This window comes from Phaethon aethereus, assembly GCF_964289735.1.
Source record: "Phaethon aethereus genome assembly, chromosome: 3".
Taxonomy (NCBI): domain Eukaryota; kingdom Metazoa; phylum Chordata; class Aves; order Phaethontiformes; family Phaethontidae; genus Phaethon; species Phaethon aethereus.
Window position 1 is genome coordinate 64,244,444 of NC_138576.1, and position 18,744 is coordinate 64,263,187.

Sequence of the window (18,744 nt, forward strand, 5' to 3'; positions counted from 1 at the left end):
GTACAGTTCTGCCAACAACTGGGACATTTATTTATAATAGGAAGTCAAAGAAACATTTCTAGGAATTGGATCTTGTTTCCGATTTGAAATGCTGTAAATAAAAGGTAAACTAAAGGCTAAAAGAGGACGTCAGAAGCAATGCTGATCTACAGGGGGCTCCCTGGAAGGAGCAATTGCACGCTGCATTTGTACATCCTCCTCCGGGCTTCCAAACCCGTCTTGGGGCGAGCCCAGACTGCCCTGGTTAGGGCACACTACTCCATATAACCTTACTGCGCGTGGCTGCCATCGGTTAAAAGTGCAGCTGGTGCTGAAGGCAGACCCCCTGCGTGACGTACAGCCCTCATGCTTCAGAGTGTAGCCAATTCATCTCCGCTTATGAGACATGTGGTCCTGCCATGCCTCTTGCCTGTGGCCAATAGCTTATTATAGTCGTAGCAGATGTCCTGAGAGCGTCCTCCCTCCCAGGCTCATACTGCGGTATAAACTAGCCCTTGAACTGTGCTGATCTCTGCCTAGAGCTAACGTACTCGCTTGTTTTATGAGAAAGAATTGAACAACACAATTTTTTTTACTATTTTTGTTAGGAAAATAAATTTTTGCACAATAAACAATTTGAAATTGCTCATAAAAAGCAATTTTTTTCTTCTGGAAAGTAATTTTTGCATAGTATTTTTGAAATAACAAATTACTACTGTAGTTTCAGATGCTTCATAAAAAAAACTCGTTAGACCTGCAGTATGTCTGTGAGGATAAAGGAATATAACCTGGCTAATCATATTTACCACTCCATAAGAAATCAAGGAATATATTCTTCATCCTGGCAATATCTTCCTCTTCACGATGTAATTTCACCCAGAAGTTTTATTTTTGTCCATCAGCCTGTCAGTGTTTAAGAGGCATTTGAACAATGCCCTTAACAACATGCTTTAACTTGATCAGCTCTGAATTGGTCAGGCAGTTGGACTAGATGATCATTGTAGATCCCTTACAACTGAAACAGCCTATCCTGTTCTGTTGTGTTGTTTTCTGTTCTGAATGTCTTGAAAAAGACCACGTTGTGCTCGTGAACGGCTGCGACGTAGCTGTCCAGGGCACAGGCCTCCAGAGCAGACAGCACCAAAAGCACGGCAGAGGCACGATCTTTAGGAAGCCCCATGTCTGGAGCCTGGAAGTCGCCCAAGAGGAGGACAGGGGCAAGCAAAGCCAGGGGACTTTAAACAGGGAAAGTCTTGCACAAAATCTGGGAATTCCGCAGAGTGGCAGAAAGCCGACACCAGGAGATGCAATCACCCTGCCCGGAAAGTCTCACAACATCGAAGGCAAGAGAGCTGCCAGCATTGAGCAATCCTGCCTTACGCCGCCAACAGAAAAGTCACGGAGAAGTCACCACTGTGCTCCAGCTGGAGAAACATGTCGCTTGCCAGATTTACAAACGATTCAGGTGTGGCATCGCTGTATTAATGCAGCTCAAGGCAAACCCAGGTCACAGCAGGAAAACCAGCCAGAGTTTGGGAAATCTCAGCAAAGACCAGCACGGACACATTCCTGCCCAAAGCTGAGGGTGTGGGGTGCAGGCAGGGCTGCAGGAGGCAGGCGGCTGGACCCGAGCTGGGTGCTGCGGCACGGGCACTACCCGTGCCACCCCAGCACAGCGCCGGCTCAGAGTTGCGGGGCTTTTTGGGGACTGCTCCACATCACGGGGGGGCTGCCAGGCAGGTTGTTTGTCTAAGCAAATGCGTCAGAATATTGCTCAGTAACTGAGCTCTGAAGATCTCTGATCCCCAAAGGTCTCTGTTGGAAGAGTATCACAAATGGGAATCACAATTTCCAAATTTTGCCTATTGCAACCTGTTTTCTTACGTCTACAGATCACTCCAGCAGAAATCTTGAAGCTAAAGCTGCACATGGACAAAAATCACTTTTATCTGGTTGCCCAAGTTTCTTACCTTCTTTGGTTCTAACTCGGCTGTCAGGTAACGAAATGCTTTTTTCCTTCACTTTCCTGGAAGAAGCATTTGTTTTCAGTGGTTCCACACAGCCTTGTCTTTATACAGACTGAGTTGGTATGCGGATGCGTGGGTAGACTTCACAGGATTACTTTCTATATGCTTGACTCATTTCACGCAATAACACATTTCACAACAATAAATGTTAAGCAATCTCTGTAGCAAAAAGAATTTAGTGCCATGATGGCTTATGCCAGTCTTCTATAGGAAAATATTCAACATACATATATACCTAAACCAAACCACAGTGGCCTTGAACCAAATCCTGAATTCAAGATACTCACCAGATTCAGAGTTGGGGTCATATACTACCTGCACATACAGGGCCTTAGCCAGAGGACCAGTCTCAGCAGTGAACAGGTCTGAAGGAGCTGCCACTCAGCTCCTGGACCAGCCACGCGCTCCCGCTTAATCCCTTCTGCACTGCAAGATGAGACCTTCTTGTGCACCATAGCCTCCCTTAAATCCAGATCCTTTCCCTGGGAGAGAGCTGCGGTGTGACCCACCAGGTTCCCGGGGGACAAGTACAGCATCTGCACTGAGCTTGTACCCGTGGGAAGAGCATCACGCTGGATAATCCCTTGCCAGACTGGGATCAGTCAGGCAGTAACTGACTTCAACAGTGAAGAAGGTTTTAAGAGAGCATGGCTCTAGCAGCACTGATGTTGAGCTTCCATGAGTCAGAGTACATTGTCTGGGGCTCTTGATAAACATGTCATTATGTTAGACATGACACTATGTTACATCACATGTGAGTATCTATTTGCATTTGAAAACAGAAAAGGTTATACGGTGTACAGCAGTGATAATCATTGCTGAAATTTGGATAGTATTCGCACTCCCAACGTCTCACCAGCTCCATAACAGAAGTACGTGGGACTGACGACCTTGAAGGCACCATGCTGGGACCAGGAATGGTGCCAGTGTGGGGAAAAGGAAGGAGGAATTAGACTAATAGGCTCTTAATGACACAGCCATAGAACATGCACATCTTTATACGCTGATATGCTGAAGGAAGGTCGCTAGGATCCAACAGCAGCAAAAAAGCACAGGTTGCTGAGGGAGAAGAGGAAACGAAGATGTGAACAGTGCCTTCTCACCAGCAGTAGCTGGTCTTAATTAGAAATCTAACCCCCCTAATTCTCACAGTAAATGAATTTTCAGGGCAGCACCACCCAGAATTATCATGAAGGAGCAAAGGACAAGGTTTTTTTCACATATGTTGGTGTTATACAACCAGAAAGAACAAGAGAAGGTGGGAGAGAAGAGATGCTATATGATACCAGGTCACTTGGTGATCTCTTTACTGGGTGCAAACAGCTCCAGCACTGAATAGCATCCAGTACAGCCAGCAGGTGTTGATAAGCTGTTCAGAGCTGGCAAGCAGAATACTTTGAGGTTTCAATTCCAAGACCTGGTTTGACAGAAATTTCAAAGAAATGCTGATTCATGTTGAGTTCTGACCAAGAAGCAGTGGCAGGTTTTGTTTCAGGGTTGGCTCTTTGATTTGAGCTCTTCCTCAGCCTCCATGATGCGCTATTCTGTGCTGCCATGTGACACACAATGTGCACCGATGGCATAAAGGCAACAAAACCAAAGCAACACAAATAGGAAAAAAAAAGTATGTGGTAAAAAAGAGCAGACTTACATAGGTCAGCATAAGTAGTTGTATATGAGAGACAAAGAATTATTGAGCTTTTTTGTATGGAGCTGACACAAATCATATCTTTCACTGCTTTATTTACTGGCCTCATAATAATCTGCAATTATAAAATCTGCAATGCTATTTTCATAGGAACCTATTCTATGGCCCACAATACAGATTTTCTGGGGGCTAGAAAAATAAAAATCCAGAAAACAGAGAGAGAAACACAACTGCTATTTTGCACTAATGAAAGATTAGTAATCTTATGATACAGAAATAGATACTTCTTAATAAATGGTAGCAATAAAATAATATTGCTGCATTTTTACTAAACCAAAGCACATTGATAAGAAGATTTGTGAAACTGGAAATAAGAATCGTGATTGTTGTAGTAGAGGATGCTGTATCGCATTTGGACATAAAATAGTGTACAGCTTCAGTTATAGTAAGTAACATCACGGGAAGGCCAGTGGCTGGGGGTCTTGTTTCAGATGATCCTTTTCATACCACCGTCCAAAAAGCGTCACAGTGATGACTGGTTTTGTTGGTCTTGTCTTACTCATCAAGCGCCCATCATTCAATACCTGATTGAAAAAGGTAAGAGAAGGACATAATTAGAGGCGTACGCATATGAACAGGCTAAGAACTCAGCAAGATGTGACAAAACAGGAAGAAGGTACGTCAGAGCACATGTCTTCCTGAAACTAGTGACTTCATTAATAGGTATTTAATAGGTCTGATTATTCACTATGAGCAAGGTCACTTTGGCTGTTTTGAGAGAGTTTGTTCTATTACTACACCACAGAGAACCTAGTATGACACAGCTCCAGGGTGCCCCATTACCTCGAACTCCCCGGGGGCCAGCTGTACCCCACTGTACAAGACTTCTGGAAAGACGTAGTTGGTGCCAAAGGTGCCGCTGAGGGAGAACATCTCAAATTCGGTCTGGGCAGTCTCCACCGGCTGCCCGCACGTGTGCAGGTCTGTGCTCTTGCACTTGAGCAGCGTGCATATCTGTGGGGAGAAGACAACAGCATATCTAGCAAGACGGAAACACTCTGGTAGGAAAGCCTTGTGCCATCAAAGCTAGTGTGTGTTGGAGCAGGTACCATCACAGGATCTCTTTCATAGTCTTTAAGCAATTCCTCTTTAGTTGTAGCTTATTTTTTCACTCCTTGGTCTGAATGGGGATATTCGAGACCTGCATTGCTTTAGTAATTAAGAATAACCTGTTTCTCACCTAAGTGCTGCTAGAGCACATTATTTCATCCCTGAAGGCCAAACCTGTCACTTCCACCAATTCTTCCAATTGCCAGTTCTCGTTTGAATATTCCTTTCCCACATGTCTTAGTGAGATGAGTTTGTGAATGGAAATTTTAGGCAAATGAAAAAAAGCCCTTCTCATGGGTACATTGTGCATCTATCCACACAGGTCCTCTTACTGATATTTGTACATGTTGCTAATGACACTTCTTTAGATGTCCTGGTAGTCCATGAGGAATCTGAGTTTTATGTTCTCAATCCAACTCCTGGTGAATATATGTCAAGGTGATGAAGTCAACATCCTCTGTTACATATTTGTGTTAGTAGTTGCAGCACATTGAGGAAATCAGGAATGGCAATGATTTGTCCTTAGAGTTAATTCTCCAGGTTACAGCTGATAAATGCTTATGGACACCATAAAGAAATATGAAATAGGGCTGGCTCTCCTGTGAAGATGGTTTTGCTGTGGTGATGGAGGATTTTGGCTGTGGCAGATATTGTGGGATAGAAGTGGTGTATTTGCAAACATCAGAACTATTATTCATCAGAAAATATGGTTTCATGTTGAAATGCAAATAAGCAGAGAAATAAAGAATCAAATTCTCTCAGTACATTCTGAGGAAATGAAAAAAATACTGAGGGAAAAAGGAAGTGTAGAAATTCCTGTCTTTAAAAAATTCAGTACTGGTAGAGACCATCTGGCACAATCACTGAAGTAAATTTTCCAAGCAAGCTCACTGAATTTATTCAAGCTACTTTCTTAAATGTATTAGATGAGCTGTTTGCTGGCTAAGACCTCCCCCCATATCCTGGAGTCTGTACCAGACGGTATGCAAAGGACATGTTGACAGAGAGAAGTAACTAACTAAAAAAAGAATACGCTGGCATAATAACTTAATTATGAAGGCAAGAGGGTTTTCTAATATGACTTTAAGCAAATTCAACCAGGATGTTGCTCACTGCCTTCCCAAACATTTGATTAAAGGAAAGGCAGAGTGGACATTTCCAGTAAGAGTTGTATGCCATTTAGTAAACCTCATTGCTATGATTTGAGTAATGACAAAAAAATAACATCTCTGTGAATCTAAATTATCAGAGCGTCTCATAAAGATAGATGCAATCAACTGATTTTTCAACAGCAACCTTTTCATGAAGATTAGAGGGGATTCACAACACTTACTGTAGATAGGCACAAAAGAGAACCTAAATTTAGCCAATACTGCATGCTTAAAATAACAGTGAGTGCACTCTGGGAACTTAAAAGAAGTTTAAAGACCTGTCCACTGCATTTGTTGGATTTAAAGGTAAGCAGGCTTTGATGTTTTAGCAATTACTTCCCATTGCTAACAAATAGGGTATCAGGACACCAGCATAAAAGTCGTTGTCTTTTTTCCCCCACAGGAGCTGGAGGTTTCTTGCTGTAAGGAAGCTTCCTAAAATAAGTAACCCCTCCCCAGAGAATCATTACCTGCAGATAGTATTGTCCTTCAACAACATGAAGCCCGTCAAAAGCACCTAGCACATAAATTTCGTCGTTTTCTTTCCCTGCCATCTTGTAGCTCAAATGACAGCAGAGGTCCTTCTGGCAAACGGTGAGATTCCCCTCAGGCTCAGTGAGCTTAGTGAAAGTAAACCAGTCATGGAAGATGAGTCCTCCAAAATCATGGTCATTTGGTGAGAATCTTTGAACACTCAGAGCATATGAGCTCCAGTTGACAGCAGGTGGGGAGGCAGGAGAAAGGCGAGGCTGTGAATCTAATTCAGCAATGAGGAGGCGACCGTCCTCAGTTTTCATATTGTAGTAGTATGTTCTGGCTCCATCTGGTGCATAAATACCACTCCCTGGGGAGAGTGCAATGGTCAGTCCAAAAAGAATAAAAAATTTCATATTGTCCTTTTAATTGTCCCTACTGCTAGCTTATTCACTATTTTATAAATATTACAGAAATTTTAGTCTCACCGAAGGTGACCATCAGAAATTCCGTGCATAGAGCTCATGTTTTGGCAAAGAATAGCATTTATTTCCCTGGGTGAAGTCCACTCAGTGTAGCCAAAGGCAGAGGATGTTATGTTATGGTTGTATTTATGACCTCCCCAGTTCTCTTTTCTCCTGTATGCAACAGAGTTGCCTGAGAATTCCTTTATTCTTGGCTAATTGATGTAAAAGAACCATCTACTGATTGAGACCATCCAAAACACAACACAGGCAAGTATCACAGGCCTGTCCTGGTGAACACAGAAGGAGATAGCAGCTGTCCAGCCCCACTTACACTAGCTGAGGACTCCTCCCCACGTGGGGAATTCACACCTGACCAATGCCAAGCAACAGAGGGAAATCAAAGAAGATCTGTTGTACCCATCACTGCTGAAGAGCCACATAAAATGGACAACAAGCAGTAGACTGTCAGGCATTTCAAATGAGAAGCCCCAAGCCAACACTTGGGGTTTCACAGCTCAGTGAAGATACTGGTCTAGCAGAAATATACTATCCCATAAGCTAAGCTCTAGAAAACCCGTGCTACGCTCTTAAAAGAAAATACAGAGTTCTTAGCAGTATTACGGCAACAGGCTTGAAAATTTGTTTTTAACACTTCTCCACAACTGTGTTAAATACAGCTACAAATAAGTCTTTTATTTGGCCAGAATAAATGGAGGCTTGTGTTGGGATTACAAGTATTTTTGTCGTTCAGCATTGCAGACTTACAGGTGGAGAGGAAAAGAACCGAAGTTTCAGAAGTTTCTGCTCAGATAGAAAGGGCAGTAACTTATTACTTCTTTAGAGGCATTAAAGGAAAGAAAGGAAAATCCTAAGAAGCCAGGGAGAAAACACCACAAGTTTGCTGTGCTTTGTATGGCACCAGGAGGGACAGGGTTTGTCAGATTCAAAATTTGGTGACTAGACTCTTCACCTTCCAAATAAATATATTATACTCCTCTGCAAACTCACCCTGCAGAATAGGGAATAAAGATTCGTGGCTATAAAGATTTTTCAGACAGAGTGAGAATGAATTACCTGTCATGGACATGCTGGTATAGTGTGTATTGGCAGCTAGGAAGTTGACACCCATGCCCATAGCCCAGGCAGAGTGAAACTCAACCGCAGTCAGAAACGGTAGGACATTCATCCAAGCCGTTGGGAAGAGCACGGTGTCCACCTGCAACTCGCTCACCAGCACCACGGCAGGCTCATGGAAGAGGATGTCGAAGCACGTGAAGATGCCAAACTTCCCAAAGGGGGTCTCAAAGGTGACGGCTTCTGGCTCTTTAGGGTAATTAAACTGAGTTTCTGACATGAAAAGATTATACTGTAGGGGAAAGAAAAAAGACAAACCAGTTAAAAGCACCTTCTGCAGTATCCTGGAGTCACTCCCTAAAATTTTTCAGAATGATGAGAGAAGTTTTTTGACCTGTGTTTGAAGCTTCCAATCTAGGAAGTCAGGCTAAAATCGTATGCTCACCAGTGTGCCCAGAAGGTGGATATGGGAGACACATACTGCCCTGACATCTAGCTAAGAAAGCGGCCAACTTTCTGCAGGTCTGTTGGTGTCAGCCATCTGCAACTCCCATAAAAATAATCTCTCCAGTCTCCCCACCTAGTTTATAATTCTGGTGACCCAAAAGATGCACAGAAGAGAAATAATAATGAAGAGGAGCACGGAAGATCTTGTGCCAAGAGGCAGGATTGGTGACCTTGGTGTGGAGGTGCACAGAGGGGCCGGAAGCACTCAGCACCAGCAGGAAGTGCGAGACAGTACAGGGAGACTGCAGAGCGGAGAAGAAAACAAAGGTGGGGGTGATGGAGGAAAGGCAGATGATCTCAGCCGACAGAAAAACCAAGTTTGCGACATTCTCAGCTGTCCAACGTTTTCCTTCTTCCTTCGCATTCACAATTACTAGAAGAGGCCTTTAATCGCCAGATGGCCTGGACAATACACATGTGCCTCTGAGCCAGAAAAGTCATTCAAGTGTACTGAACTTGTAACTCAGTGCCTGGGCCATGCCAGGCTGGCACATGGAGGACCGTCCTCCACAGTATCAGTGTCCCCCTCACCCAGTTTGCTCACAAAGAAATGGCATCATCTCTGAAGAAGCAAATGAAATACTGGACCCGAAGTCCATTAAATAAACAACTGCCTTCAATGTAGCCACATCTGCCTGATATCTGGCACAATGACCCTCAAACAACTTTGTTGAACCTTGCAGGCAGGCCCATAAAACTGAGAAAGGATGCTTTCACTGGCTGCAAATGTTTCAGGCCCATAAAACTGAGAAAGGATGCTTTCACTGGCTGCAAATGTTTCAATGCCCTCATCTCTTTTTATACCCAGCTTAGGTCCATGGTTTTGTCCAGAGAATTCCCATTATGCAAAAGCTGGACAGAAACATCATCAGAAAAAAAAAAACAATAGGAAAGGGCCTGTCTTGCTTAAATCAGGCTACTTATGTAGGATGAGATCCAGATGAACATTTTAAAATCAGGGAAGGTGAAAGGGTAATCTGATGAAAACCTGGCACTGAAAACCAAAGCTGTTCAAACAGTAGGATTTCCAGTAATCGGGAGTTAATGAACTGAGGAAGTCAACCAAAACCATATGCCACTAAATTGGACCTAAGCAATCATTTTTCATTCTAGTCTGTTCTGAGAAACATGAAGCAAATGCAAATTTGGAGTCAACAACTTCACAGCAAGAGAGAGATTCTTTTAAATTATAAACAGAAGAAAAAAATCTGCCATGGGACAACGATTGGCATTTAATTCTCTTGTCGAATGAAGACATTTTGGAAGTAGTGGAAAAATAGTTCCTGACTTTCCAAAGCCACTTTACCTTGTGGTAACGAGCCACCAGTTTCCCCTCCGGGTCAAAGACGACGTTGGTGTTGTACTGATAGCGACCGTCGCTGGGGCAGCTGGGATCACTGGAGTTACACGGCTTCTTGTCCCCAATGTTTGCAACCACATAGATGGAGTTATTCCTGGCCATGCAGCTGAGTCGTTCCTGCACGGGTGCTGGAGCAAATCTAATGTATTTTAGGTGGGGGAAAAAAAAAAGACTAAAAGAACCTGTGCTGTCAGTGGTGTCCACTGCTGGAGTGCTGAGGGCACGCTGGCAGCACCTCTTATCCCGTGGTCATTGAAGGGCAGGCAGATACACAGGGAGGCTGCAGCACTCCATCAGGTAGTTCCTGCACCTTGGGGCAGGTCCTGGAGCCCTCCCATCAGTGTCCAGAGGGACATGCCACCCCTGGGCTGCCTGCCAGCACCCCTCGGCATGCAGAACCTGCTCTGCAGCAAGCAGATAATCCTTGGGCTGGGAAAGGGTAGGAGAAAAATTGCTGGGCAGAGGAAGAGACTAACTTGGTGTCACACAGGAGGATATCTCAGCATCTGGCATAGTGGCACCTGAAGACCATAGCTTTGGGCAAGCAGAGTTGAGCTGTGGAACAGTGCAGTTGATGTGTTGAAGGCAATTCATCACCTCCCACGGACAGGAGTACACGTGGCATGAACAGCAGTGGTCAAGATGTGACAGGCCATGTGCCAGAAACTAGCAGCACCTCTGAAGCACCCATACCAGGCCAGAAGAGAGCGGACACCACCCTCTGTAAGGTGTGCATTTGGTTTTGCAAGATGTGTATGAGCTTTGGCAAGCTCATCAGAGTCATTCTGTGAAAGGTCATGGGTGGGCTGGGCCTTACTGGAGGACCATCATGCAAGATACATAGGTAGCACCGAGGAATAGGGCATGTCAAACTGTGATGGCAGGCATTATATTCCCACAAGGTGCTAATGTAAAGCCTGATTTAGGACAGTGAAGAGACACAAAGATCACCTTCACAAAAACTAACTGTGCAAAGAACTGGAATAGAGACCTCCTGGGACACACTGCTACACCACACCCCACACTGCTGAAAGGCTGTGTATTTTAGCTACTTGTGTCTCAGCAGAAAGTTGCACATCCTGGGCTTCTCCCCATCCTGAATCTTCCTCTCAGGACCTTTGGAGAATTACATCCTCACAGATGTAATAACATGCTCTAAGCATCTCATCATCAAGCAGGTGCAGAAAGCTGTGGTGAAAAAGGCAGACCACAGCTGTAGTTCCATGCCTGAGCACTTACTGCATGCTGTATGGATCTGAAGTCCAGCGCTTGGCTATAGGTTAGCTTGTCCCTGCTGGAACATGATGATTGAATGACAGGTCATGTTCTACAGCATAGACTATCTAGCAATTCAGACTTTATCTTATCTTAATTGTGGAAAACTAACATTAAAAGTTTCTGGGTTTGTATCACTCAGAGGTTTGGACTTTGACTACTAACCCCATCACCTCTGTTATTTGCTGCTCAGAAACTAGTTCTTGGCTGTCCACAAAAATAGTATGTGTGCTTTAATTTGAACACGGTATTTGTAAAAAAACCCAAACCAACCAAAAAGCAAATAAAAACTAGTGTTAAGAATTTACAATCAATCAGTTCTATTCAAAATAGTGTGAAAAAACTGAAATCAGAATGAGAAGCAGCATATTCTGGCATCAAATCTTTTCCAAGTACAAAAAAAGGATGTTTTCTCTGCATTCAGTAACCCAAATTCTGTATGTTTTTTGAATTTCTCTTTAAAGTGTCTAATTAAAAAAAAAAATGAGTAACAGGGTTCCCTTGTCAATTAGTCATGGACATGCTATAAATTTCATCATGTAACTGACCTTCACATGCAACTTACCCTCATGTCAAAAGCATTAACAGCTCTTAGGCATTTACTGGGAGCAGCTCATGACTCCATGAGACACTACTTTAAAACCACATACATCAGTGCAGAAGACATCACCTTGTGGGGTCGGTGCAGGGAATCCAGTTCACCGCCGGATCAGGGATATCCTCCAGGTAGGGGTAGATGGTTTCTCTTGTGAAATGCCAGCCGTAAATGCCATCTTCAGGAGTCACAATGATGTGGGCGCCCTGACACGACAGGCTCCGTTAAGAATTCACCCATCAACAGAACCAGAAGGGTCAGCAGGAGAAGACAACACTAATTAACAACGCTCACAATACACAAAGTACCTGCTGGGCAGCTTCCTTGATGGCCCCTTCCAAAACGTCCATGTTTTTGTTCATCAGGGCCAAAGCATCATTGGGAGAAACGGGCTGGTAGGTGGCATCTGGCAGGATGACCGCGTGCTCGTAGACGGCTGCGATGAAGGTGTCGGAGGCAAGGGCCTGAAGGACTGCGAGTGCAAACACCGCAGCGTGCAGGAGCGGCTGGGAGGGGAGCATGGCTGGTGCCTCGCAGCTCCTGGAATGATCTGAGTCATGGTCAAACGGTGCAAAAGGAGCATGCATAGAAAAGAAAAGAGGGACAAGGTTTAACTTCAAAGAAAGGAGGAAGTGCTGGTCTGTTAAAGCATAACCTTGGAATCAAGCGTTGCTGATGACATACGGGAAAGTCTAACAGTACACAGTAAGGATGTCGCAACTCAACAAGATTAAAAAACTGGGCAATGCCAAGATTAATTGTGCCAATAGAAAAATAAGTTATTAAACACATGGGTGGAAAGAATGGTCCATTTTTTGTTGTTAAACTTTTTTCTGTCATTGATTGCAATAGACTTTTGCTATCTATGTTGGCTCAATTCTGATACCCAGGTGAAAGGTGGATGTGTCACCCCTGGAGGTAGTCTTCTGTGAAGTTGAGTGGCAAAACTGAGGGTCTTAAAAATGTTTGCTTTATTCTAGCGTCTTAATATTCACCAGTTGCTGTGCTATGTGCCATTATGTGCAGCTTGCTTCCCAGAATTTCTATAGAGCAAAGTTATAGAATTATAGAATCACAGAACGGTTTGAGTGGAAAGAGACCTTTTAAAGGTCATCTAGCCCAATGTCCTGGTTTCAGCCAGGGTAGAGTTAATTTTCTTCATAGAAGCTAGTGTGAGGCTGTGTTTTGGGACTTGGGATGAGAAAATGTTGATAAGGTGCTGATGTTTTGAGTTGTTGCTAAGTAGTCAAGGACAGTCCAGCTTCTCGTGCTGGCCTGCAGCGAGCAGGCTGGGGGTGCACGGGAAGCTGGGAGGGGACATAGCTGGGACAGCTGACCCAGGCTGGCCAAAGAGATATTCCATACCATATAACGTCATGCTCAGTATATAAAGCTGGGACAAAGAAGAAGGAAGGGGTGGAGGGATGTTCGGAGTTATGGCATCTGTCTTCCCAAGAAACCATTACGCGTGACAGAGCCCTACTTCCCTGGGGATGGCTGAACACCTGCCTGCCCATGGGGAGTGGTGAACAAATTCCTTGTTTTGCTTTGCTTGCGTGCACGGCTTTTGCTTTACTTATTAAACTGTCTTTATCTCAAACCATGAGTTTCCTCACTTTTACTCTTCCAATTCTCTCCCCCGTGCCACCGTGGGGGAGTGAGCGAGCGGCTGCGTGGTGCGTAGTTGCTGGCTGGGGCTAAACCACGACAGTCCTTTTTGGCGCCCAACGTGGGGCTCGAAGGGTTTGAGATAATGACAAGTTTGATTGGAATGTGCTAGATGATAAAATTTATAGCTGTTATTGCTGTTTAGCCATTAATTGCCAGGCCCCTGTGCTTGCCATGGGTTTGCCTTCCCTGCATGTATTAGAGTCCAGTGCTCGTTAGTGGCTGCATTTTGCTTTCGCTGCTGCTGTACTGCTGATCGTCTGACCCTGCTGTGCCTGGGAAGATTCTGATAACAGCAATGGCCTTGCACCTGGGCTGGCAGATGGCCGGGGTATTGCTGGTTTTTTTTTCCTGTGCTGCTGTACTGAATAGGCTGGAACTCCACTGTGAACTTGAGTCGAAGGGACTGTGACCTGTGGGTGAGTCCATGTGGGAGCAGGACACCCCGAAGCGTCTGTGACCGTGCGTAAGCCCATGCCAGGAGCAGGTATATCTCGAAGCATCTGTGGCCATGGTTATGTCTGTGCCGCAGCAGGTATACCTCTGATGGGATTGTGGCACAAGGATAAGTCCACGTTGGAGAAGGTACATCTCGAAATGTCTGTGGTTGTGGATAAGTCTATGTTGCAGCAGGTGCACCTTGAAGCATTATTGGTTGTGCATGAGGTCATGCTTGGAGCACCTCAAAGTGTGTGGCCATGGAGAAGCCCTCAACAGTGCAGGTATATTGCTGGAGGAGCTGGAACTATGGGTAAGGCCACGTTGGAGCAGATTTATCTCTGGAGGTAGTGTGGCCCGTGGAGATGGCCGTTTTGGAGCAGGTGCACCTCGAAGTGACTGCAACTGTGGATAAGTCTATGCCACAGCAGATATACCCCTGGAGAGACTGTGGCTCACGGAAGGGACTGCAGTCTGTGGATAAGTCCAAGCTGGAGCAGGGGCAAGGGGAGGAGTTCATTGCAATGTTAAACCCTGTGGTCCAGTACAAAGGGCCCAGGGGTGGACACTGTAATGGAAATACCTTTAAACTGTTGTAACCCATGATTTGAGTTGCATGTTATAGGAACTACTATAGCAGGAACCACCTGAACGAATGGAGGACAAGCCTTACAAGAAGCAGTGCCAGTGCAGCAGTGACCTGACCTGAGCTGGCTTTGGTGCCCAGTAACTCCATGCAACACCCCCCCTCGCCTGTCCTGAGTGACCACCATAAGGGATGGAGTCCAAAGTCATGGACTAAATGAACTCAGCAGACATTTCACGGACATTTTGGAGGGAAGTCTATGGACTAAGGGGATGATAATCTGTGTATTATATTAAAGGATGGGAAGGGGTGGTGGTGGTTAATGAGGTTATATTGGATAGTGTGGTACCTGAGCATAACGTAAATGGTATGGAATAAGGGGTGGATAATGTCCTGGTTTCAGCCAGGGTAGAGTTAATTTTCTTCATAGAAGCTAGCGTGAGGCTATGTTTTGGATTTGGGATGAGAAAATGTTGATAAGGTGCTGATGTTTTGAGTTGTTGCTAAGTAGTCAAGGACAGTCCAGCTTCTCGTGCTGGCCTGCAGCGAGCAGGCTGGGGGTGCACGGGAAGCTGGGAGGGGACATAGCTGGGACAGCTGACCCAGGCTGGCCAAAGAGATATTCCATACCATATAACGTCATGCTCAGTATATAAAGCTGGGACAAAGAAGAAGGAAGGGGTGGAGGGACGTTCGGAGTTATGGCATCTGTCTTCCCAAGAAACCATTACGCGTGACAGAGCCCTACTTCCCTGGAGATGGCTGAACACCTGCCTGCCCATGGGGAGTGGTGAACAAATTCCTTGTTTTGCTTTGCTTGCGTGCACGGCTTTTGCTTTACTTATTAAACTGTCTTTATCTCAAACCATGAGTTTCCTCACTTTTACTCTTCCAATTCTCTCCCCCGTGCCACCGTGGGGGAGTGAGCGAGCGGCTGCGTGGTGCGTAGTTGCTGGCTGGGGCTAAACCACGACACCCAAACTCCCTGCAATGAGCAGGGACATCTTCAACTAGATCAGGTTGCCAGAGTCCTGTCCAACCTGACCTTCAATGTTTCCAGGGATGGGACATCTACCACCTCTTTGGGCAACCTGTGCCACAGTTTCACCACACTCATTGTGAAAAAATTTTTCTTTCTATCTAGTTGAAATCTGCCCTCTTTTAGTTTAAAACCATTACCCCTTGACCTGTCGCAACAGGCCCTGCTAAAAAGTCTGTCCCCATCTTTCTTACAAGCCCCCTTTAAGCACTGGAAGGCTGAAAGAAGGTCTCCCTGGAGCCTTCTCTTCTCCAGGCTGAACAACAACAACTCTCTCAGCCTGTCCTCATAGGAGAGGTGTTCCATGCCTCTGATCATTTTTGTGGCCCTCCTCTGGACCTGCTCCAACAGGTCCAGGTCTTTCCTGTGCTGAGGGCTCCAGAGCTGGATGCAGTACTGCAGATGGGGTCTCATCAGAACTGACTAGAGGGGCAGAATCACCTCCCTCAACCTTGCTGGCCATGCTGCTTTGGATGCAGCCCAGGATATGGTTGGCCTTCTGGGCTGCAAGTGCACATTGCTGGCCTGTGTCCAGCTTTTCCTCCCCCAGTACCCCCAAGTCCTTCTCAGCAGGGCTGCTCTCAATCCCTGCATAGGGATTGTTGTGACATAGCATCTCACTATACATAGATGTAATACACTTAACGTGCCGGCGACAGAACCATTCCTTGCATCTATCCCAGTGGTTCTCCCCGTCACTTCTGTTTAGCTGTACATTACCTTCTAACAGCCTTCCATAAGAAAATATGCATCTGGAGGGAATCTTTTCCTCTAAAATCAGGCAGGTAAGCCACCAGACAGCCATACGTCATTGCCTCTGTATTGGGTTTGTGTGGCAAGGTTTGGGAGCAGGGGATGCTACAAGGGTGGCGTCTGTGAGAAGCTGCTAGAAGATGCCCCTATGTCCAAGAGAGTCAGTGCCAGCCAGCTCCAAGATGGACCCACCACTGGCCGAGACCAAGCCCATCAGCAACGGTGGCAGCGTCTCTGGGGTAACAGAGTTAAGATTGGGGGGTGGGGGGGTAGAACCTTGGCAACAGCAGTTGCAGCTGGAGAGAGGAATGAGAATATGAGAGCAACAGCTCTGCAGACCCCCAGGTCAGTGAAGAAGGAGGGGCAGGAGGCCCACCAGGCGCCAGAGCAGAGGTTCCCCGGCAGCCCCTGATGAAGACCACGATGAGGCCAGCTGTGCCCTTGCAGCCCATGGAGCTCCACGGGGGAGCAGATCTCCACCTGTAGCCTGGGGAGGACCCCACGCCGGAGCAGCGGGATGCCCGAAGGAGTCCGTAACCCTGTGGGAAGCCCACACTGGAGCAGGCTCCTGGCAGGACCTGTGGCCCCATGGAGAGAGGAGCCCAGGCTGGAGCAGGTTTGCTGGCAGGACATGTGACCCCATGGAAAGGACCCAGACTGGAGCAGTTTGTGAAGAACTGCAGCCTGTGGGAAGGACTCATGTTGGAGAAATCTGTGGAGGAGTGTCTCCTGTGGGAGGGAACCCATGCTGGAGCAGGGGCAGAGTGTGAAGAGTCCTTACCCTGAGGAGGAAGGAGCAGCAGAGACAATGTGTGATAAGCTGACCACAGCCCCCATTCCCCATCCCTCTGTGTTGAAGGGAGGGAGGAGGTGGAGAAACTGGGAGTTGAGCCTGGGAAGAAAGGAGGGGTGGGGGAAGGGTGTTTTTAAGATTTGGTTTTAGTTCTCATTATCTCTACTCTGATTTGATTGGCAATAAATTAAATTAATTTCCCCAAGTCGAGTCCGTTTTGCCTGTGATGGTACTTGGTGAGTGATCTCTCCCTGTACTTATCTCGACCCACAAGTGGCTCATTATACTGTCCCTCCCCTGTCCCGCCGAGGAGGGGAGTGATGGAGCGGCTTTGGTGGGCACCTGGCGTCCAGCCAGGGTCAACCCACCACAGCCTGCCTGCCGCTTGCCTGAAGCAGAAGGACAGGCTAGTTCCCCAAGTGCAGTGGTATGCCTGCTCCTCTGCTCACCTTTCCTGTTCCCAGGAACACGCTGTGTATTGAGAGGCCTTCATTTTTAATCTTTTACTTCAATTCAGTTCAAATGCATTTTTTGCCATGACATTTTCCATGTTTTGACTTTTTAGTAGTGCCAGTGTTCTCACCCGGAAAGGGCTTTCTAACAGTGGGAAGCGCAAGAGGCTGCTTGCCTTCCACCTACACCAGACCGGCACTGTAGAGCTGACTCTTAGGAAAGACAGAAATGTTGTAGGTGAATGCAAGCACCAGAGAGTTCCCTGCAAGAGAAAAGCTGACCAAGCATTAGGAACATCGATTTGCATCTGGTAATATTCACCTCTAAGTACTTCTCTACGTACATTGCTAGATATAGCATGCTCATTCAGGAGCCTTAAATACGAGCCTTTAAAAGGCTGCAGTAGAGATTTTGGTGATAATTGAAGTAATGTAGCTCGGAAGCCTTTTTTCCTCCCGTTTTTCTTGCCAAATGAAATATGGATTGAGTCACATTAACCACAATCAGAGCAGTAAATGCTCCCTTGTATACCAACAGTGAGGACAACAGTCAGCCCAGGAAGGTGACTACCCTGGGCAGGGCTGAGCAGAAAAAGTTACAAGTGCAGGGGCCGGGCACTGACCTGCAAAATTTAAGCGACACTGCCAGGACAGGGGGGTTCTGTAGTTGGGCCGGGGGGAGGCATCCCTCTCCGCCTCTGGACCAGCAGGCACCGCCGCCTGCTGCCTGCAGAGCCGGGCACTCACCCGGGAGCAAGAGACTGATTCCGCTTAAACAAAAAAGCCACCGAATAAAACTTAACGTGGCTGTGGGCAACATAAGAGGAAGTTTCTCCGAAAGCTCCCTCTGTTTTTCACACCGCCATCCTCCCACTCCACTCTCCCCACCCCTTTACTGCATGGTCCCCCATCTCTGCCACTGCCTGGGGACAGCGGTTCTCCGAGGACTTACTTTTGTGAAACAGATGCAATGTGACGCTAAATCAGCTTTGTGTCAGAGGTAGCCTGTCTTCAGATTGGGGTCCTGCTCCTTTTCTCGCGCTAGGAGAGACTGCGCAGAAGACTGCTCCTTACTTGAAGGGTTAATCTTGCTGTGGAGAAGCCTGTGCGAAGGGTCACGCCTGCAACCATGCAATCACTGCAAAGCAGTGAGGCAACGCAGGCAGGGGTGAGGAAATCAGGGGCTGCTCATTTTTAGCAACAGCACATAGTTACGTTGCTTAGTTGTAAGAGGACACCATGTCCTAGGGCACAGATATAAATGTAGAGATACAGTCCTTCTTCTCCACAAAGAAGTATTTTCTGTTTCTTCCATTGTATGGATTGTAGAGGGTTACAATTTAATACG

The 18,744-nt window shown here is 46.3% G+C and overlaps 1 protein-coding gene across 1 annotated transcript; it reads right to left on the reverse strand.

Moving 5' to 3' along the window:
* Positions 1-4,057: 4,057 nt before the first annotated feature.
* LOC309403961 (pantetheinase-like) lies at positions 4,058-12,188 on the reverse strand (the record flags this gene model as incomplete). Its single annotated transcript, XM_081998266.1, has 7 exons — positions 4,058-4,238; positions 4,498-4,668; positions 6,386-6,759; positions 7,931-8,222; positions 9,744-9,936; positions 11,743-11,873; positions 11,976-12,188. The coding sequence occupies 7 exons, from the start codon at positions 12,186-12,188 to the stop codon at positions 4,110-4,112; spliced, it is 1,503 nt and encodes a 500-aa protein (XP_081854392.1). The 3' UTR covers positions 4,058-4,109.
* Between the last annotated feature and the right edge of the window lie 6,556 nt (positions 12,189-18,744).